The sequence below is a fragment of the Gouania willdenowi genome, chromosome 3 (genome assembly GCF_900634775.1).
Source record: "Gouania willdenowi chromosome 3, fGouWil2.1, whole genome shotgun sequence".
In the NCBI taxonomy this organism is placed as follows: domain Eukaryota; kingdom Metazoa; phylum Chordata; class Actinopteri; order Blenniiformes; family Gobiesocidae; genus Gouania; species Gouania willdenowi.
In genome coordinates this window covers 38905701-38929007 of record NC_041046.1, presented here as the reverse complement: position 1 = coordinate 38929007, position 23307 = coordinate 38905701, and the positions used below count along the sequence as shown (strand labels likewise).

Genomic DNA, 23307 nt, shown 5'->3' with positions numbered 1-23307 from the left:
TTAGCATTAACTAAATTTAAGATTGGGACAAAATTCGGTCAGTGTGAAAATAATCTGTAGTGAAGTATTTAAAGTCTACTAAACTAGACTGAAATGAAAAAAAAATCAAGAATAGAATGTAATTTGCTGTTGAAATAAATTGTAGTCCATGGGACATTCATTCAAACTCGAAATAAAAAATGTTTTTAATTTGTGTCAAAAGACGCAATTGTTTATTTGTAATTTAAGGATTTAACTTACATTTTAAATCTGTTTATTGCACGTTTTTTCATAGCATACCTAAGTGGGCGTGGCCTTTTAATTTTCAACCAATCGTGAGCTCCTGCATCACAGCTGTAGCCAATCAGGTGGTGCGGAGCGTTATTTGAATGGTTGACGTGTCCGTTGATTGAAGTGTGTTGTTCACAGGGATCCGTTCGGTTCGTCGGTAAACCTGACCTCAGCCAGTCCGTCCGTCCGTCAGTGTTTTAAAACTTTTAAAGGTCCGTCTGTTGGATCAAGTCTACGTTTTATTTTAACATGTTCTCTGTGGCGGCTCGTGTTGTGGTGAGTAGACACCGACCTGATGTGTAATTGTGTTAGCTTCCAATGCTAACACTGTTAGCTTCCTTGGAGTATGTGATGTGACTAAAGCGTGTTGTGCTGCAGGTTCCAGCTGCAGAGAACCAGGTGAGAACAGGTAAACCCGCTGCTGCTCCGAGAAGAGCAGCTCTGGGAGAGGTTACCAACTGTCCTGCAGTGGAGGTCAAACTGAAGGTAAAAACAACCACTTACACCAATGCTTTTGGATGTGTTTGGGTTGTTTTTTTTCCCCCTTCCTCTTATTCACGGTTAACTTTATAAAACGATAAGCAATTTAGGCCTTCGGTTGGTTTCTACATTTTTAAAAACGGGATGAACGGTTAAATTGCCATACTTTGTCATGGAAATCCTCCATTTTGACCTAAATCAGTAGATATGGGACGATATACAAAGTTCATAAGCCGATATTTTTGGAGAGGGGGTGAAATACAACAAGAAATTACAGTTGAAAAAGTTAATGTGCTTTTATTTGACTTTATCTCTAAGCATACATTACTATTGGTATGACCTTTTCAACTCAAAATAGAAAATAAAAACTAAATCAAGGTATTTCAACATTGGGGCTGTGACTCCATGTGGGGTCACCTGAAATCATTTTTGCTGCATCTTCAACAGATTAGGGGAAGTAATTTAATTGTGTACATGCGCATGAATGACAAATGCATTCATTGAATCCTAATTTAACTAGATCATCAAAAATATAATAATAAAAAAATCACTTTTGATCAACATAAATGAGTACTAGTCAATTTTCTTACAAAAGATGACTAAAATGTGGAGTCCGACCTGTTTATCTCTTTAATTTCCTCAACAGAAAGCCGGGACAATCAAAGCAGCCTCCAAACCATCATGTCCTCAGAAGGTCAAACCCACGGCGGTGCGGGCAGCTGCTCCAGTAGCCCGCCCGGTGCCCCCTGTGGTCGTGGACACAGCACCGCCCCCTGTTGTCACAGAGGAGCCTGCTGACGTGTCCATGAAGGACGGGGAGGAGATGCTGTGTCAGGCCTTCTCTGAGGTGCTGCTGGCTGTGGAGGACGTAGACGAGCAGGACGATGACCAACCACAGCTCTGCTCCCAATACGTCAAAGACATCTACCAATACCTGCACGAGCTGGAGGTGACATTCCCCTCTGTTTTCTGTCACATGACCACCTCCGTATGTTTTTAAATGTGTGTGTATGTCCCTCAGGTGCAGCAGGCCGTACGGGCCGACTACATGCGCGGCTACAACATCACTCAGCAGATGCGAGCACTGCTGGTCGACTGGCTGGTCCAGGTTCACTCCCGTTTTCAGCTGCTGCAGGAGACTCTGTACCTCACAGTGGCAATCCTGGACCGCTTCCTCCAGGTGAGTGTGAAACAGCACAGAAAGGAGATAAAATCATCTACCTCTACATCAGGGTGAAGTTGCACATGAATGCAAATTTTTCCATTAATAAAAAAAACCAAATGTGACTCTTAGAGAAGTTATTCTGAACAAAGTAGTTTATACATTCTGGAAAATTCAATGTGACACTTTACTTTAAGTTTTATACGTAGGCCTGACATTATGCTGAATGACATGACACCTGTCATTAGCACGAATAAGATCCTCCACCTGACTCAAAAAATACCAACATAGCTCCAAAGGTGTCATTTAGCAAACACTTAATGACATCTTATTCATGCTAACGACACTGTAATGTCAGACTTGTGTATAAAAATTTTTTTAATAAAATGTGGCCAAATTCAAAAACAAACTTAAAGTGACACAGAAGCTCCAAAAAATTCACAGCCAACAACCAATGTAAAACTAAAGGCCCGTGGGCCACGTTCGGCCCACCAGATCATCTAGTCTGGCCTGCAGGAACATTTTGTTCAAAGTAGAAATTACGGCAAAAACTACTTTTCATAAATTACATGTAAGTTGTTAAAACACAATGGCATGCAATACTGCATTATTTACAGTGATATTAAATTGCAATTTTTTTAAAAGTCACAAATTATCCCACAGAATTCTGATAAATTACATTGCAAATTTAAAAAAAAAAAAAAAAATAGGAATTGTTTTTACCAATTGCTTAACATTCTGGATTTTGTTTGAATTTGTGATTTTTATTTTATTTTTTATTTTTTTTTTTCTTCACAAAAACATGGATTGTTCTGTTCTGGTCATATTTGGCCTTTGAACTCCAATGACTTTTATACCGCTGACCTATATTGACCACATGTCACAGCACCCAGTCCTGCTGTTTTGTGATACCCACAGTTTAATCTTTGTCTGCTTCAGGTACAGGAAGTGTCTCGCAGGAAGCTGCAGCTGGTGGGTGTGACGGCCATGCTGCTGGCCTGTAAGTACGAGGAGATGTTCGCCCCGGAGGTCAAAGACTTTGCCTACATTACGGACAACGCCTACAGCACAGCTCAGATCCTGGTGATGGAGCAGCTGATGTTCAGGGGCCTCAAGTTCCAGCTGGGGCGCCCTCTGCCGCTGCACTTTCTACGGAGAGCCTCCAAAGTGGCGAATGTGAGTTTATTTAGATGGAAATAATGCTTTTGAAGCCTTAATAATAAAAAAATATATATATATTTTTTATACCTTTTTATTAATAGTTTCAAAGATGAGCTGAATCATGTGACAGTGTTAATGTAGGATTTAGCTTAAACTGAGCAGTGAAGTGATCAGATTGTGTTTCCTTGTGTGCAGGTTTGGGGTCAATAACATATTACAGTCACATCTTGAATTATACATGTTGAATTAACACGAGGGATAGACCGATATGGATTTATTTTATTTTTTCTCTCTCTCTCGCCTCCTCTCCATCAACCGCCAATGACCCATATGGACTGCCAATTTTCTTAAGCCAATATTTGGAGCAGATGCTACTTATGCTCCCTCAGTTTACAATGATGATAACAAATGGTCCGACTCTTAATTAAAAAAAAAGTAACATTTATTGACATTAACAAAGGTCAGATAAAACGACAAGTAAATATTAAACGGGTGATGTAAAAAAATTAAATAATTCTGCCCTCTGTAAATGTGGATTGGTGAACGCGGCAGCCCGCATCGACCGGTACACATAGAAAACGAGAAGCCTTTTACTGCAACCTACAGTTTGAGGCAGCACTCAATATTTAATAAACCAATCGCGTTAAGACTTACTCTAACCCTAACCCATATTAATTTGTATACCAATAGAATTATGTAACATGGAATTATTTATTTTGAGGTTGATTATTTTTAACTGTATAAGAATCACACAGCACAATAGCGTTGAGCTCCGCCCCAGAATGCGGACTGCTTTCAAGGGTACTTATTTAAAAAGCAAAAAACGGCCTATTATGTTGACCGGCCGACATATCGGTTTATCACCAATTAACATTCTAATGATTTCAGTTACCAGAATTTTTTTCAAAATTACAGTATTTTTTTTTTACTTGTAAATCACTATTGCATTCTAAATTCCTTACTGATAATAAATTAAATGACCCCATAAAGCAAAACCTTTGTGTTAGTATCTCTTGAATTAGAATTAGTTTTGTCGTAAAATACACTAATTTGTCATTAAATTTGTTTCTCATCTCTTGGTTACCTTATTGAGCTTCCTTATTTATGAAAACATTGGTATTAATATTTTTGGTATACCTTGTGTTTTTTTTTTTTTTCTTAAAATAATCCTCAAGAAAACTGACAGATAGTAGGAAAAGGTAATATAAAACCTATTAGTGATTATCTATGTGTAACATAATTTAAAATTGTAATAGAACATTTTCATAGAATTTCCATGCCGCTTGTATCATAACTAACATTAAGTTACACAATTCTAATTGACCCCAACACTGGTTGTGTGTTTTGTCAGAGTGATGTGGAGCGACACACCCTGGCTAAGTACCTGATGGAGCTCACCCTCCTGGACTACGACATGGTTCACTATCGACCCTCTGAGGTGGCTGCCGCCGCCCTCTGTCTATCCCAGCAGCTGCTCGACGGTCTGTCCTGGGTCAGTAGCTCCTTGCATACATGCCTACCTCCGTCTGTATGCTAGTGCTCCTCCCTGACGTCTCCTCTTCCTCCCCTACAGTCGCCGACCCAGCAGCACTACTCCACCTACAGTGAGGCTCATCTGAAGCCACTCATGCAGCACATCGCCAAGAACGTGATGATGATGAACGAGGGTCGCACCAAGTTTCAGGTCAGTCCGTCATTTACAACGTGGCTCTAATTAAACAGCTACAAATCTGCTGTTATCCACCTTGCAACACATGACATCAGTCACCTGAATTACTGTTTTAAGCTCTAATAATTTTAGTCCTCACATTTAGCACAGGTGATCACATGAAGTGTGGGATATCGCTGCTTAATCTTACATGCAGTCAGGTAATTATCAGATACTCTCACAATAGATTGAAAAACATCCCTCTGTCATTCCTTCTTTACACTCACGTAATCATACGTTGTTCCTAAACAATGACTTGCTGACATTAGCTTCCTGCGTCTTTGTGTAATGTCTGAACACACTCACGTTCAGGTTCTTGTCATCTTTTATGCAGGTTGTAATTTATTGAGAATGTTTCACATTTAAAATGCATGCTACTTTTTATTTTATTTTTTTAGTGATGTAATTAATAAGAAAAGCTAGTGTGTTCTACCTCGTGTAACCCAGGTTAGGGTTGATTTAAAATGATTCATCACTTAAATTTACCCCTTGTTCACATGTTGGCTTCTGAACTCTCCTTTACAGCTTTAACGGTATCCTATACATGTCAACCTGGATGCTTTACCCCAAACTAAATGTCTTATTTTCTTTAGAGATGCATCTATTGAAACTAAATGTTTCCTAGTGTAAATGTACAAGATTATGGCTTTTATATTTATATATATATATTGTGGTAGTAAGCTTCAACATGTAAAAAATGTTGTAGGAAAATAAATCCACATTGTTTGTTCCATTGATGCTGTTTATTGTTAACTAGTAGAAAAGCTGTCTAAACATGACCAGTGTCTGAAATAAGAGTTACTCATTATGATGTTAACGTACCCCTGATTGGGAACCACTGCTATATGAAATGGTTGATTCTGAGTGTTTGTGTGATGCAGGCGGTGAAGAGCAAGTACTCTAGCTCTAAGCTGATGAAGATCAGCCTCCTTCCTCAGCTCCGCTCCTCCATCGTCAGCGACCTGGCAGCTGCTGTGCTACCAAGCAGCTGAGGTGACCTTTGACCCTCTAACCCTTCACTTTGCACTTTAATCCAGAGCTGCAGCGACAACAATCTGTGCTTTAACTTTAAATAAAATGTTTTTATCTCTTTTCTTACCTGCTTTTGTTTTATTGGTCAAATGTGGATTGGACTTTAACGTTTCTCCAAACCAGTTAAGGTGTCAGTGTTGGTTACCCAGTGGATGGATAGGAGGGGTGGGGCTTAATTTAAGGTGTGCGCCAGTTGATCTATACATGCACTTTACAATTCAGAAGCAGATCTGAAGATTTACTAATAAAAATGCACCATATATAACTGGTTGCTCTCATTTCTTTCCTGAATGGGCTCCAGTGCAAACCAACCCTGGCTGACCTAGTTCCACATTTCTCGGGTCCTTTACTAGTAGACACTGGAAAGTTGAACTCTTTGCTCCAAAGCAAAATAAAAAAAAAATGTTCTCTGAAGTGTAAAGCAACAAAATTTTACTGTTAAATCAATTTATGGTAAATTTCAATTGGTTTATTTTCATGCCATCTTTCTAATGGGTGATCAATACCGGAGGTGTAAAGAAAACTGATGTGAAGTACTGGTATTTGATTAAAATTGTACTCATTTACAACTCAGTCAAAAAAAACTAAGTACAAGTACCCAAAAATAGCAACTCAAATACAGTAACAAGTACTTGTAATCCATTACTTTCACCTCTGCTCCATCATAACATACAGTGTTTAATAATGGCTGTAGAGAGGTGAGACGTTGACAGTGAAAAGTCTCCATCGCTCAGCTGTACGATGACATCACTGACAGACACTGACTGCATGTGTGTGTGACATCATCACAGAGCTGATGCTGAAAGGAGTATTATCTCTGCAAACCAGGCTGCATGTCATTATCCTACACACAGAATACAAATGATTAAAAGGCATTACAAGTTCGATTTTGTGCTGGTACCAACAATGTGGCTGTGTAGTTTTCCTCCTGACTTGAGACTATTTAAAGCACATTTGAACATATAATCTACATTCGAAAGCTTTTAATAGTTTGATGGTCCTGAATCTAATCTACTTTTGCTCTGTTTTTATCTGATGTGATTGTACAATGTAACCTGATTTTGTTAAAATATTTGGTTCATGATCATTACTGATGGAAGAGAACTGAATGCAATCTCAACTAGTCGTTTATTTTTTCATTGTTTTGGATTTTCCTGCTATTTTCTACCTGCTTTTTAATCATTTAGTTTTTTTTTAATCATTTTTTGTTTGCCCTCTTGGCTACTGAAATGAGATTTATTGATAGTCTTAAGTATGGATAGAAACATGACTTTCTCCCCACTTTCATTTTCAATCAGTGGTTCTCGAATAGTCCAGCTTCTGTCAAATACAGTTATAAAATAAATAAAAGTGCAATCAACAAAGCATGTAGCGGTAGATACTTTTACTACCTAATGCACAAGTTATAAAACAGATATTTAATAGTTGATATGATCATGATGAGAATACAAAAAGTGTACACTAGATTGTACAAGGCTATCAGACTGTTACAGAGCTAACACATCAAGACAAGTATTTACTAGTTCATTCATTCCCACAGGCAATTAAGAGGCTCCAATTAGCCTAACACAATGTTTTTCAACCTTGGGGCCATGACCCCATTTGGGGTCGCCTGAATTTTAATTGATAAAAAAAATATGTTACTGATGAAATGTTTTTTGATTTACTTCCTATTATTTTTTAGAATTAAAACACAATCTTAAACTATATTTCCTATTTTCCCTTTCTCAAATATAAACTGCAGTATAACAATATGAGATTGGTTGGTAACCAAAAACTAATTCTAGAAAGAAAAAAAAAAGTCTTTGGGCTCATCAGAAAATTATATCGAAAAGGGATCACGATCCCAAAAAAAAAAAAAAAGTTTGAGAACCACTGGTCTAACATTGTTTTTTAGTTCATAGGAGGATGATGTATTTGAAGAGAACATGCAAACTACACACAAGAGAAAATCCAATGAAGGGTTCCACAGTTTCCCGCTTTAGAATTTAATGCAGGGCAGATATCTGCATGGGCGTCTGACTGGGTGGGCGGGGGCCCTCAGAAGTCTGTTTTATATACAGTATATGTACAAAAAATGCATTTTAAACATTTTTAGATTATTTATATTAGAATGAAAAGGGCCCTGTGTGAAAATAAACTGGCCAGATTGTCCCCATGATTCTAATCATTCTATATTAACTTTTTATTAACCTTTGTACAAGGTTGCTTTGTATATATATTTTATAGTTAAAAAATCAAATAAAAAATTGTAAATTGTAGCAAAAATATGTTACGAACACAATATTCAGTAAACCACTAAAATATAATAGGAAAGAATTGTAAAATACAAACAATGGATATGGAGTCATTAGGTTATTGCAGTGTTTTTCATACTTGGGGTCTGGACTCCATGTGGGGCCGCCTAACATGTCTAGTAATTGGTAAAAAAAAAAAAAGAAAAGAAAGAAAACATTTATTTATTTATTTTAATTATCTTTCAAATACACATCACACAATGATAAAATAACAAAGAGCTGTATCCTATACTTTCTCAAATATAATTCTAGTTCAATTAAATGCAGTATAAAAATATGAGGTGACGTCCTCTGTATTAATATGATCAAAAACGAATTCTAAAAAAAAAAAAAAAAAATGTCTCTGGGGTTGCCGGACACTTGTAAAAATCAAAATAGGTCACACGACCCAAAAAAGGTTGGTAACCTCTGTGTTACTGTAAAGGAAAAAGAAAGCTTTTATAATAATACAAGAATACTAGTATAGTCTCCGGGTGAAAAATAAAGTGTACATAACTTACAGTAGGGGCACAACAAGATGATTTGTACCCATGGCCCAAAATGTGGTGCTACGCCCCTGGATACCTGCATGTACAATTCATTACATGTGATACAAAAAATAGAAAACATTTTTTTTCCCCTTAGAATAATGCATTTTAAAGGATTTAATAATACGAAATTCTTAAAAATGTATTATTAAATAATATTCAATTTTTTTTTAATCAATATTAACTATTTTAGTTTTTTTTTTTTCTAATTAGTTGTTCAAGTATTGTTATTGTGACCTGTTTGGGCGCGGTTTGCTTTGCTCTGATTGGCTGTAAGTGTGTTAGGCTCCGCCCCTCACGGTTGGGGTTGGACGCAGGCTGTGATCGTCCTCAGTCTGTCTCATTCGCTGAGGGAGAGCTCGAGGAGGTCCACGGACGCGGTCTGTCTATCACGCACTCACGCCTCACACGGACTCCAGGGACTCACCGCACGCTGAAACACGTGAGTACCGTGCGTGGCTGTGCGAGAGTTTATGAGGAGGGCGATAGTTACTGGTGGGAACACTGGAGCTAACTCACGCGCACATGGCTGAGGACTTTGAACCCAGTGGAACGTTTTTATCAGTGTTCCAGTTTCTTATCAAACAAACACTGTAGGTTGCTCCACATTTTCATGAACTGAGCAAATAACAAACACAGAGGTAGGCACGAAACCCTGGCCTAAGTTTCCATCTCTTACATAAAGGAGTTTCAAACCTAAGGTCCGGGGACTAAATATGGCCCATGTGAGCATCTACTCGGCCCACTGAAGGACAATTATAATAGGTAAAACTTTCAGGATTGTTTGGTAAAGCATTGTATTATTTACTTTCTGACGTATGTCCAGAGGGGAAAGTAATGGATTACAAGTACTCACGTTACTCTTTTTGAGTTGCTTTTATGAATACTTGTACTCTTTTTGAATATATTTCTAAATCAGTAATTTTACTTGTACTTAAGGTATGTTTTTTAAATAAGTAAATAATTACATTTCTACACCCAACAGTTACTGAGTAAATTATTATTTTTGGTTTTAAAATGATTAACAGACATTATGAAACTACGATTAAATGTGATTCACAGCATTGAATGGAGTTTATTTTCTCAGTTTTAGAAATCATAAACTAATTTAAAAAAAATATATATATATTTTATTTTATTTTAAAAAAAAAAAAAGAAGAAAACTTGTTAATTTTGGCACACCTTTTATTTCATACAGATGCCTTTGTGGAAAACAAATTAAGTTCCAATTGCGTGATATTTGATATCTTCCTTTTAAAGTTTATACATGAGATGTTTACTGTATGCGTGGGAACCGTGGCAAGATTTATTACCAAAAATGAATGTAGGGTTGAAATTAAGGCTGGGATACACTGTGTTTTTTTTGTTTTTTTTTTCTATCGTTGTTCTCAACTCCAGCTCAAACTGTGCGATTCATGTGCAGATCCCGAATGTGCGCTGCTCACGATTCATGTTCTCAAACTGTATGTTCATACACGACACGTCAGGGTCTTGTTTCTGGAAATGCAACCTACAAATTAGAAGAAGAAGAACTCTGAAGCGTCGCCATTAAAACAGACGAAGAAGAAGAACCCGGAAGTGGAGAGACACACTGGATTTCATACATGTTTGATTCCCTTACGACCATACGATTGCTGGTCGTGAGGTGTTCATCGCTTCTCGTGACCCCATGTATACTACACGACACACGATCTAGCAGAGACTCGCACGATCCCACATAATAGACGCACAAGTCGAAAATCGGCTCAAAATGGGCTAAAAATGGCACAGTGTATGCCTGCCTTTAACTAGTAACTTTTACTTTGATTACTATTTATCGACGCAGATGGCTGCCACCTCTGAACCTGGTTCTGCTGGAGATTTCTTCCTGTTAAAAGGGAGTTGTTTCTTCCCACTGTCGCTAAATGCTTGTTCATGTGGATCTTGTTGGGTTTTTTCTCTCTTATTATGAATTTTATATTTTGATAAGCGCATTGAGATGACTTTGTTGTAAATTGTGCTATACAAATAAAGTTGAATTGAATTAAGATACTCTTTACTTGTACTTGAGTACAATTTCAATCAGGTACTTGTACACCTCTGCATATGTCACTGAATGCTTGCACATGTAGTTCATTTTAAAAAAGAAACACAAGGTTTGTTGATTGGATTTTCCCAGTCTGGCCCACATGGTCCATGACCACCTTGTCCTACAGTTACACCTGCTAAAACACTTCATAATATGTAGAATATAAAGTGAACACTCTCTAAAAGTCAACAGAAATACTTGCATTTTATGATAGAAATTAAGGGAAAATTGTAAGTTTCAATTGAACAGCTTGAATGAATAAGATTAGGAGAGAGATCATGGTTTTGAGGGTCTTCTGTCCTGCAGGTTTTATACTCTAATACAGGGGTGTAAAGCCAATTTTAGTTCATGGGCCAAATAAAGACCAGTTTGATTATACGTGGGCTACAGATTATAGGTGGTAAAATGAGTTTATTCAACATTATTGTGCACCAGTTTTTAGTTCTATGTATAAATGACATAATTATGTAAAGCAATAAGTGACAGATATCAGACAGTATCTGCAGGATCGTCACTTCAATTTCTTTGATCGTGTTTTTAATTTGGTGAAATTTCATGGAGCAGTTTGAGGAAAATTGCAGGATTTTGAAAAAGTTGAGTTATTTTGACAATTTGTGATTGAGTTTCATTTGAAGATTTTTTCTTTTGTAATGTACACGTGACTAATTTTTACTTTCATTTTTACCTTCTTGTCTTTGACACGTGCGCTCGACTAAGGTTTCCTTTTCATTACATTACAGTTTTGTGATTTAAATGATTTAAAACAACGAGGAGTTAATTTGGTAGATGTAGTTTTCATTCAGATCTGCTTTTGCTTTTAACAGGTTTTATAAAATATACTTCTAATGTTGATCTGAAACGGGCCTAAAAAAACATTCTTAGGCACATCTGAAAATAGGTTTTAAATCTGAAACCTATTAAACAATTTCTATCATCCACACATAGTTTGAAACCCTTTTACCATCAGTTCACATATGAAGCCAATGTCTCCTAAGGATAATTAAGTTTCTCTCTAAACATAGTAAGACAAGATAACGTGTGAACAGCAGGGAAACGTGCACTGGGAATGTACCATACATGGCATTCTGTTATGGATCTTAGGTTCAAATAAATATCGGTCCAACATACCTTCAACCTTGTCTTGGACCAAAAGTAGTTTTTAAAAGGCTTAAAGCTGCGTATATAACAAGAGAAACTAAAACCAAATTGGAAACGCCTCTGTGTGTTTGTGTGTGTTTGGTTTGTGGCGAATGTTTTTAACCATGTGAAGCACTTTGACTTACACTTCTGTATGAAAAGTGCTTTATAAATAAATCAAGATTTAAAAAAAGGTTTGGATTCCAGTCAAAAATACCACATGGTCCTCATCTGTAACTGGTTCTTATCCACAAAATTGTGCCAGAAAGTAGATTTTAGTTGTAGAGACTTCTTTTCTCTTTTCTATACGTCCTCCAGGTCTGAATCCAGGTCTAGACAGTCTACTCAAGGTCATAACCAGTTTTAACATAAGTCTAAACAAAGATCTGTAACTTATTTAAAAACTTGGCTTTAAAAAGTTCCCAGAGCTGAAGTCGATCTGTTATGAAATGTGAGACTGTTTCCAATCAAGTGAGAGGACAGAAATCTTCGGTTCAGAGTAGGTGGGGGCGGAATGGGAAAAAAAATCATATCACAATTTTTTATCGCTATTTTTTAAAATGTTTTTATTCATATCATTTAGACAATTTTTAAGTTATTTACCAATAAAACAAAACATTTCAGCTACTTAAAATCATCACCCTAAATGGGGGAAAAAGGGATAAAAGATCCATTAAGTCAGAGTAATTTGAAACAGTAATTTAACATTAAAAAATGCGTGTGTCTGTAGTACTGACATGAGCCTGACTAGCAAGTAGTGTGAGAAAAAACCCTTTGTATGTGCTGTGTATGGTCACACAGACATATGGCACAGACAAGGCCCCGTGAGGAATAAAATGTGCACCACAGACGGTTCTACAATCTCTGTGATTTGGCAGATAGTCGTCATGACGATCTAATATCGTCCAATCACGCACCCTTAGTTTAGAGTTTGACTTAGAGACGTTTATGGATCTGATATGTTATCGTTTACGATATATCGCCAAAAACATTCCCACGATAGAAACGATAAATTCCCCTTGATGACATATGTAAGTGTGCGACACACTCGAATGAATGTAACAATTGTAATTATTACACCGAAATATCTTGTTAGTGCTGCTCTCAGTACATTAATGATTAAATCATCAAGACTGAGCTGGTTTAATTATACGAAATGAGTGATATTTACTAATCATAACTTTATGTAACTCATTATCAGATGTTAAATAAACAATATTCAGCAGCAGTGGTTTATAGTAAACAGTGAAAACAATATTTGAGTTATTTTTGCTTTTCATGTGCTCTTTTTAAAAGAATAGAAATTCATTATAAATGAGGAAATTAATGCATTGCATACAAAAACACTAATAAAGTGACAGACTTCTGTAAATTTATGCCATAAAATATCAGTGCTATTACTGAAGCAGATTCTAGTGATGATGTATTCAATTTAATTTGTGTTTGTAAGAAATCCGTTTACACTTTATGTTGGGAATTTTTTTGTTTTATTTATCATAATTTTTATTGTTACCGTGACAAATACCAGAAATTATCGGTATACATTTTTAGTCTATATTGCCCATCTCTAGTCTGGGAGCTTTTCACCCTTTACACAATAAAAAAAAAAAGCTGACCTGCCCCATGGTACAAAGGCTAATAAAAGTTTCTTTAACACATAAGTATGATTTTATGATTGCTAGTCTCACATTTTTGAAATAATTGGTAACATTCATTTTTTTCAAATGTATAAACAACATGGGAAAATGTAAATCTAACGAAAATTGCCTGCCCAACAAAGTACATTTTTCAAATTTTTTGTATTTTTGTTTTATAGATTTCTGGCTTTTTTTGTTGTCATTGTGTATTTTCATCTGTTTTTTGTGTGTATTTTACTGTCATTTTGTGTGTTTAATTTGGGGGCCGCCAGTTGCACGTCTGCACTAGACACTAGAAAAAAATCACCCTAACCCTATGTAATTGATGTGGCATTTTTTCCCCCAATTATGTTTACTGTGAAGTTGGTCTTGAATTTAATTTCAAATGGCAATAAAAAGTCTTTAAACAGTATTGAATTTAAATTGACTAAAGCTGTAGGAACCGTGGACAAACCAATCGATTACCTTTTCCCTGATTAGAGGAAACTGGTGGCTACAGTTCTGCTTGGTGCAGGTTTTGACTGATCTGATCGGCTGTTTCTGAACCTCTGACGTCACCGCCATCAGACTCCATGGCCAGTTGTTTGTTTGGGAGTAAAATATGGGTCATGGATCGATGAGAGATATATCCTTTCCTCGACATGTGAGGCTGTAAATCTGTGACCTTAATTACCTTTCCATTGGTGTAACGTTTGGAGCGTTGTAGCGCTCATAGAGACAGCTGATGTAAACAACTGGTAGGTTGTGGGGCAGAAGTGGCCTCTAGAGCGCACCTACAGAAAGAGTCCGACAGTTTGACCAGAAGTCTGCACAGCATGTAGACACACGGCCACAAGTTAAAGCAAACTCCGTGTTTCAGAGTCAGGATGCGTCACCGGAACGGGTTCTCCAAGTTCAAAGGAATGAGCCTAGAGGCAAGTGAGCCAAGGTTTGATTGCCTTCAACATGTCTACGCAGCAGGCCCTGATCACAAACAGATGGCTGTTCTTCACATGGTAAAGAGACGAACTCTGATCGGATTCTCAGACCTGCACTTTGATTAGACTTTAAATCAAACGTGAGCTTACAAGGCAGTCACAAACCAGACCAAAAGCTCAAACCCAGTCGAATAAACAACAGTTCTGCTTCAACTATTTTGGAACAAATTCCAACAACAGTCAAGCTTGGCAAGAGCCAGAGCTACAATCTGGTCCAGAAGAAGAATTCATCTCAGGTCAGGAAGATTTCTAAAAATAGACTAAAACTCTCCAAAACCTCTTTACCTTAGTCCTTTACACGGCCTAAACCAAGTTATCAACAGTGAAACAACTGTAAAAAGTTAAAAACCTTGGCACAAGTCAACATTCTGATTAAAAACAAGATCTTTATTAGGCCCAAAAGACCAGAACCAGCTCCAAACTGAGTTTAAAAAGAGACTAAAACTAATGTTCAACCTGTAAACAAACAGGACAGAAAGTAAAGTCAAAGCTACTGGACCAGAGCTTTCATATGAAAACGGCCTAAACTAAATATTCACAAACTTTATGTATGACTGTAAATATAACTAAAATTAACTGCACAACAGAGGCAAGCTCAATCTCACAGTGGGAAATTCAATTACTTTAGTTGCTCTAGGTTATTCCGACTTAGAGCTGCAATCCAGCCTCCAAATTTTGGCTCAAGCTCGAATACGACCCAAACCCAAATTAAGCCGATTTCTTTTTTTTAAGAACCCACTATAGTCCAACACTTGTCAAATCCGTGCACCCATACAGCTCAATAACGAGTCATTTATACAATTTTAAACATTATTTATTCATTTTCCAGAGGCCAGCCTTCAATTAACTTCCTCAGCATCTATTTGTACATATTTCTCGCATCACCTGACCTCTCGTATACTACGCAGGGCCCTAGTTTAAAATATAGAAATCAAGACGGAACCCGAATGGTCCCATTGGGTTTGTTCAAAGATCTTAAACGCTCTCCTGAGTCGCTGACAAATTGTTTCTGTTCATTACAAACAGAAACCAGCAAGCTGACAATATTGAAGTACTTCTTAAACATTTTTTTTTCCACTTTCCCGTTGTAGAATGAAACATTATCAGATCCCCCCCATTGCAACAAAATGGTTCAACAAATTTTAACCTTATTAAAAAAAGGTTTGAAAAAAAAAAGACTGTCACCATTCTTCTTCAAAATGCATAAAAGAACATAAAATGTGCAACCACATAGTAATAATAACAAAGCTTTTTGAGTTAAAATAACTTTTTTTTTAATTTCTAATGCAAAATGTTCAGCAAGGCTGTTTTCATCCCCTTCCCCCCCACCACATGTAGGTTCACACTATATTAGGTGTAGTGCGACTGACTAACTTGAGATGTTATTGTTTCTTGGAACTACAGTATGACTCATACATTGTTCCTAGAAGTGTATGATTCAACTTTCACTTTTGGATAAGAAAATTGAAATCACAATAAAATAATTGTTATTAAATCACAATACTTGTAGAATCACAAGAAATTAGGATGGGAATATAAATTGAATTGGCACACAAGAATCGTAATATTCACTACAAAGATTCAACTCTAACTGGTCTGTTCCATTAACGAGATCAGAAAAAGACAGGCTTTGTGATTGTACGTTCCTGTCCAATCGTGTCCTAAGGAAAGGACTTAAAAACATTCAATGTCTGAGTCATTTTAAACTCAGTTGTGGAAAAAATTGAAAAATCCAGTCTGCTCTAAATCCAAAACATTAACATAATCTTGACTACCTATCCAGGAATAATTTATACAAGGACACTGTGGTCCACTGATGGACAGAACCATAGCAGACTGAAGACAAACTGAACGTTTTCAGCAGGCAAACGCTGGGGCGCCCCTGAGACCTGATATGGACACAAACACAACAGGTGTTGGTGTTGAAAGTGTCCCACATTCCTGTTTACATGTTTAATGTTGTGGATGACCGTGTCTAAACATGCTCCAGAGGCTGGTATTTGAAACACTCCTAACTCTAAAACCAGTTATCACATCAGATACTGAGTCTGAAATGAAACAAAAACGAAGGAGATGATTGTGCACTTTAGTAGGCGGAAACCTCATCATCTACCTTAGGGCTGGGCGGTATGCTGATTCATACCGAATTTTTCATTCATTTTCGTTGTGATATGACTTTTTAATATACCGCCGTACCGGTGTATTTGATTATACAACTTTCGGAATGCTACGCTGCGCCGCGTTTCAGACCGGACCCTTTTCAACGTTGCACTTCGAAATGGGAAGGTAAACAGTTGCGCTCTTATGTTAATTATGGTGTAAATCATACGTATAAATGGATTAGAGACACAATTGAAAGCTCTGAAGCTGCGCATGCCTCTGCTACAAGAGAACAACACTCACGGACACGGAGGCACGATTAGCTTAGCATTTCGGCAGTAATACACAAAAAAGACAGAGCAAAGGATCGCAATTTGTAATTCCTATAATGTGGAAATAAGTTCTGGTGGAGCTGCAAACAAAACACTACCTTATTCACGATTAGAAACCACCATACCACTGAGTTTGCAGTATTTAAAAGCTAATGCTAAATCTAAGCTAGTGCGGCAAAGAGCCATTGGGCTGCTGTTGCAAACTTGTATTACTACAATATTCACTCATGACAGTAAAATAGACCATCCTAAGTCAATCTACTGCAGTAATTCCTCTCTCAACCAGTAGAAAATGCTGATTATGCATGAAAAAAAATAGTCATGTACCGTGAAACTGTTAGAATTTTGAAAAATAGCTGCCCACGTTTTCAAATTAAAATATCTCCTCTGAAATCTGTGACCTGTTTACCTGCACAACACAAAGAATTGGAATCAAGAATCGTTTAGAACAGGAATCGAAATTGAGAATTGTAATCAGAATCATTAAAATCCAAACAATGCCCAACCCTAACAATGGGTCCTGCTAATGTGCACTTTTATTATCTTTTTAAGGAATTTTTAACCCTTTTATTTATTTAAGTATTTATGAGTATGTGTGTGGAATGTATGGCACACCTTATGCTACTGGGCACTTGAATTTCCCCTTCTGGGGATGAATAGAATATATATCACATCAGATGACAAATTCTTTCAGAAGTTTCAGCAGTTTTTTTTGTTTTTTACTAAGTTTAGCGATAGTCTGAAAATAGTTAAACCAACTTTGCTTTTAGTCCAGGATTCCAAAATTTTCAATCAGAACCAGTGTAAAATCAGTTGAAAACCAACAAGCCACTTGATCTAAAACAAAGACCAAAACCTATTCTAAAAGGAGATGATCAAATATTTAACTAGTCCAAAATCCAAAAATTATTAAACCAGTCAGAACCTATTCTGGAAAGACTACAAAAACCAGTTGTATATTGATTTGACTGGTTTAGAATAAATCTTAAACCGGTTCCTGTTAGAAATGAGTCTTATATTCTACATGGTTAATTGAATATTTAGTTAATTAACACTTTATTGAATATTGGAGGCGTTCAGGGACAATGACTTCCAGTTGATCCTGAATATGGTTTATACGACGACTCTGTATTGAATCCCGAGGGTGGTTAGTCATCAGATCATGGGACGTGTGCCCTTTTAAAACCACTCTTTTAAGACTAGACCCTCTTTCCTCTTAGTTGATGTTTGATGTTTTAATGTTTGATGCTGATGGATTACTTTCCATGTTAGTTACATTGTTGTTGTGATTTCAGTTTATTTGAGCTGCCTAAATGAAGTAGTAGGCTGATTTTGAGGTGCGGGCTCTCGGCTCTGAGTGTCGGGTGTCTTAATGGTGAAATCTCACTGGAGTTTGTATTGTCAAACCAAGCTGCGGGTCCAGTTTCGTTTTTGTTACTGCTGCTCAGCAGAGCTGGAGTGAAAGCGGCTTTTGTTTGGGTGATCGCTGATAGTGAGACCTTGACAGAGAGCTGGGCGGAGGGTTTGAGTGTTTGTGTGGTTCTCTCAGGTGTGACTGGACGTTGCATACAGGGGAGGGGTTAAAGATGTGAACCAGTTTGTTTGGTTTGATGGTTTTCCAACAGAAACGCATGAGATCAGTTTAAGAAGAATTTTAAATCTAATCAAAAAATAACCAAAGGGACATCTTTATTATGGACACCTTTCTATTACTAGGCTTAGAGTTAGCCTATCGCTAACCAATCTGGACTGTAGATTGTAACTTCCTGAAATAGAAATGGCAATATGGATTTAGATTTTTATTTTCGAATAATTTTATGAGTTAATGATTTGAAGGGAATAACTTGAATTTGATAACACATGATCATATGTGACATGCTAATTTCTTGCAACATATCAATGTTTATTAATGTTGGCAATTAAATAAATCTTTTGCCACACAAATAAAATCTTTATTTTCTTCCAGAATAGTCTGTTTGTTTAGTTATCTTACCAGGGATTTAAAACTTAAGGTTCGCCACAGCTGCAAGGAATGTTGATGGTTTGTAGATGTTGTAGGAGGTGAGAAGGTGGCTGAGTTATTGCACACTGTGATTTATTTTTAGATTAACTAATTTATCATAATTTTATTTGTAGTTATTTTTACTCATCAATCAATACCCTCTGTAAAAATTATTTATTTATTTTTTGAAGCTACAGGGAGCCATTGCAAAAGAGTCAAAGAGCCACATGAGGCTCCAGAGCCGCAGGTTGCAGACCCCTGGTCTAGTGTGAGTGCGCCTGTTAAAGGCTACGTTCACACTGCAGGCCTTAATGGTCAAGATTCAGATTTTTTTGAAAGATCAGATTTTTTTTTCCCTGTGTACTTATTTACATTACACATTAAATGTGTCTTTTGATTGAAGTATAAACGGAATGCGTCCTTGACCCTTATCAAAGTTAATATAGAGGTGTCTTGGTGTGTATGTGGAACTGGTATGTATAAGAAATATTTATTAATTTTAAGAACTCGAGTTTCCTTCCATTTTCTACTTTTAACTCCCTCTTCCACCTCAGTTTGGCTGTTGCATTGCAAAATACCAGATACATATTACGTATTGGATTTATAGCCATATATGAAAGTGGCTTGGATCAGATTAAAAAAAATAGAATTGCACTGTTCACATAGACATGGAAAAATCAGATACCGTACATGTCACATGTTGAATTGCCTTTGAAACGATATATAACACGACTATGTTCTGATAAATTTAGAAATTACTAGAAAAGAGGGTGGAGGCAGCTGGACTTACAACCAGGGTTGGAGTCAATTATATTTTTTTATTTATAATAACATTTTTAATTACCCATGTTCAATTATGATTACAGTGACACGTCAATTACAATTATGCTCTGATTTACTAAAGATCAATTACAATTAATCACAATTACTGAGCATGAAATCAATAACCTATCTAGAGCACTCAGAGAACGCAGACCTCTGCCAAGTACAGCACAAGTACCGGACGGGACATACACACGATGCACTTTCCTACCACTACTACATTACCCATAAGCCATCGCGCTTAAAGGAGCAGGCTCAAGCACTGCTCCTATTTTCCTTTTATGTTATTTTCTCATTTTTGGTAATCCAGAACATCACAAAATATTCATCACCTGTTCCTTGTCCCATAAGCATCATTTCCTAAAAATATAATCCAAATCCCTTCATAACCGTTCATGTTATCTTTCTAGCAGACGGACAGATAACTGCAGGGTAAAACATAACCTTCCGCTCTGCGCTTCGCACTTGGCGGAGGTAATAAAAGTTAAACTTCCTCTTGTGTTAGCTCTGTTAGCATTTCTTATGATAACAGGTCCTAATTCAGCTGTAAAATACACGAAAAACAAATAACTATCATCTCAATTGTTTCCTATCTATTAATTTACCATGTTAGGCTGCCTAATCAATGAAAATATAGGTTTTAATATTCTTATATGGGCATCTGAGCCTTTTTCTGTCAGTATAGCCCTCAATTTCAATGTTTTTTTAATGGTAAAATGTTGGAAAGCTTGATATGGAACATATTTTAATAATTAACTACTTATGTTACTGAAATATTTGTACAGCACTTTGTGGTTTTTACCTGTGAAAAGTGCTCTATAAATAAAGTTTACTTACATGTATAGAACTGTAACATGGTTCCCCAGTTTTGCGTTAAGTTGTAATTGACAATTTTTATAGAATTTTCATGGCAGTTACAACGACAAAGTCAATGATCTAATCTCAATAGAAATGTAATTACGATAACAGCAACATACAATTAAAATCACGCCATAATTGTCATTAATTATCAGTTACGCGGTTACAATTATAATTGACACCAACCTTCCTGACAACTGAAGAAGTTTCTTGGATGAGAGGTGAAACATCTTCATGCAAGTCCAGTTTACTTGGCTGTTCATAATCTGTAACTATTCACCCTTTTTACAATCTAGTTGTAGAGATGAGGAGTTTAGAAGCTACTCTTTGTCCCATACATTAGTACGTAAAACCCTGGGTGAACTACTGACTGTGTCTATCTGTAGTGTAACACAAATAAAACAAACACAAGCCATCCACAGGCTATGAAGTGGAATCTGTTGGCTGTCAACCAGCATTCTTAGGCTTGCAGCAATCGGTGCCAAAAGTAAGACTACAGAAGCTTTTGTCTTGTTTTCATTCCTGGGGTGTGACTGGGACGCATTGTTTTCTAAGATTTAACATTTCAAGACTAATTATGCCATAGGAGAGGGTTTCTGTTAATATTTGAGTTATTTTTTAACAGTTTGAGAAAACACGCTCTTTGTTCAAACTGCACTGAGTGCCAAGTGAAAATCCAGGCTACAAATAGTTTCTTCACCATATATGGAAACAACACAGTGGATTATTGTTGGAGGATTCTGTAGTTGTCGTCGTAGTGCTGCTGCGCTCTGCGACGGGTGAGGTCTGAGAAAAGAACTGTAAACACAAACTGTTGTGGGTGTTTTTTACGTTGCGCTGTGAGGCCAGACTGCTGGTGCACAAATAAAATGCTGCAGAGTGAAACAAAGCTCTGTTTCAGTGACAGTGGTTCCAGTTAGAATCCAGATGTCCTGGGTTATGCAACTGGTCACGTTTGGTTTCCATTCATCGGATCTGACACACTTGATTGTTGAGAATAAAATCATTCTCTCTCTAAATTAGATTTAACTGGGCATTTATCTCACGACTTCACAAACCTCTGTCATACATTATGTTCTCAATTCAAACAGTGATCAGGCAACAGATCAAATGACTATCAAGTGACTCTGTTTTGGTTTTTAAAGACAAATAGTTTAAATTCAGGCACTCAGACTCTTCTACTGCAGATATAGGTCTTCAGCAGACACTAGAACAGGAACAGACGGTTACTTACACAGTTTAAAATCCTAAACAATGGTGACAGCGATGGTGATCGCAACGACAGCATTGATGACGAGTCCCTGGCAGTATGTCATAATTCACAACATGATAAATAATCATTGTGTTCTTTTACCAATCCACCTTTTATTTAAAAACCCAAATTCCACAAGAGAGCTGACATTGTAGATTTGACTGTGCATAGCAAAATGTTTTTTCTTGTGGGATTTATGCAGCTTTTGATGAAGTCTTTATTTTTACTGAATAATACTGTATAGCTTTTGCGTGGGTTCAGAATTAGCTGTAAAAGCTAATATTTTAGTTGCCGTTATATTTATTTTGTAATACGATTACTGTTTGATTAGGTGATTTGACATACATGAAGATAATAATGATACATCTTTTTGGTTACTTTCATTAATGGATACTGAGTAGAGGTTGACTGATATGGGATTTTTAAAGGCCGATTCCGATTAAAAAAAAAAAATAAATAAATAAAATAAAATCAGCCAATATTTGAGGCCGATTTTTTTAAAGCACATTGATTATGAAAGACAGTTGAAACACTCATATGATATAAATGTATTAAATTAAATACACCAATAGAACTCTTTGTTGTACACAACCAAGTAAAACAAAAAGTACAGGACAGGTAAGTAGCAGTAAAGCACGATAACAATATACAATGTGCAAGTAGTCGGTTTAAACTAAATACCTGTTTTAGGTATAACCACTCACTCCTACCCTCTGTTCACAGCCATCACCATTATACCTAAGATTCACACTTGTCACAATATGCACAACTACATCATCACATCTCACTGTCACTTTAAAATAATCAACTCTTCCCCACCCTTTCCATTTCCTACCTTGAGTCTGTCCTCCCTGTTCCCTTCCCCCTCACTTAGGTGTAACACTGCCCTCTCTTTTTATATCCACCCTATAATAAAGTGTTTCTTAAACTTCCTTAGGGACGACTGGTGATGGTAAAAAAAAAATAACATAAAATAATATATACTTTTTTTTTTTTACCTCTAATACTGAGCCTTACTGACACATATAGCTTGTTTAAAAGTATGAAATAGCCACAAAGTGAGGAAAAAAAGTAACCTCGAATGGGTGGTGGATGCATTGAAAATCGTGATAATCGTTAATATTGTAATAATTGTTGATTATTTGAATCGTAGCACCCTGAATCATGAGGTTTCTTAGATGGCACACCCTTAGGGATCTGATCGCAAAAAGTGAAAGAAGCAGAATGAGTTATGGACTCCCTGACTCTCTTCTCCTCAGTGAGTCACAGAGCCTGTATGTTTGTGCTTTCCCTGAGATGGTTAAAGCCATTACAATTTTTATCCAAAACGACATATAACACAAGCAGTTGGGGTTTAAGGGATTTGCTCAACATCCCACAGCGATGGCCCAGGTTGGATTCAAACCAGCAAACCTCCGATTACCAACCCACTTCCTTAACTGTTACGCCACCACCGTCATACTTATCTCTATGTTGCTGAACATG

General features: G+C 36.7%; 2 protein-coding genes across 3 annotated transcripts in view; both read left to right on the top strand.

Moving 5' to 3' along the window:
• The first annotated feature begins 380 nt into the window (after positions 1-380).
• Positions 381-5879, top strand: ccnb2 (cyclin B2). Of its 2 annotated transcripts, none has more exons than XM_028437689.1 (8): positions 381-546; positions 649-756; positions 1397-1699; positions 1778-1930; positions 2852-3088; positions 4425-4565; positions 4647-4757; positions 5663-5879. In XM_028437689.1, exons 1-8 carry the CDS (start codon positions 520-522, stop codon positions 5771-5773), a joined length of 1191 nt encoding a protein of 396 aa, XP_028293490.1. In that variant the 5' UTR covers positions 381-519; the 3' UTR covers positions 5774-5879. The 2 variants fall into 2 exon arrangements, with proteins under 2 accessions (XP_028293490.1, XP_028293488.1); XM_028437687.1 differs by having other exon boundaries at positions 1772-1930.
• A 3060-nt stretch (positions 5880-8939) lies between these two features.
• The window catches only part of LOC114461269 (CD82 antigen-like), a 34215-nt gene continuing 19847 nt past the window's right edge, over positions 8940-23307 (top strand). The window contains exon 1 of the mRNA XM_028443240.1: positions 8940-9079. The gene's annotated coding sequence lies outside the window, so the exon portion shown is untranslated. The remainder of the gene's footprint in view (positions 9080-23307) is intronic.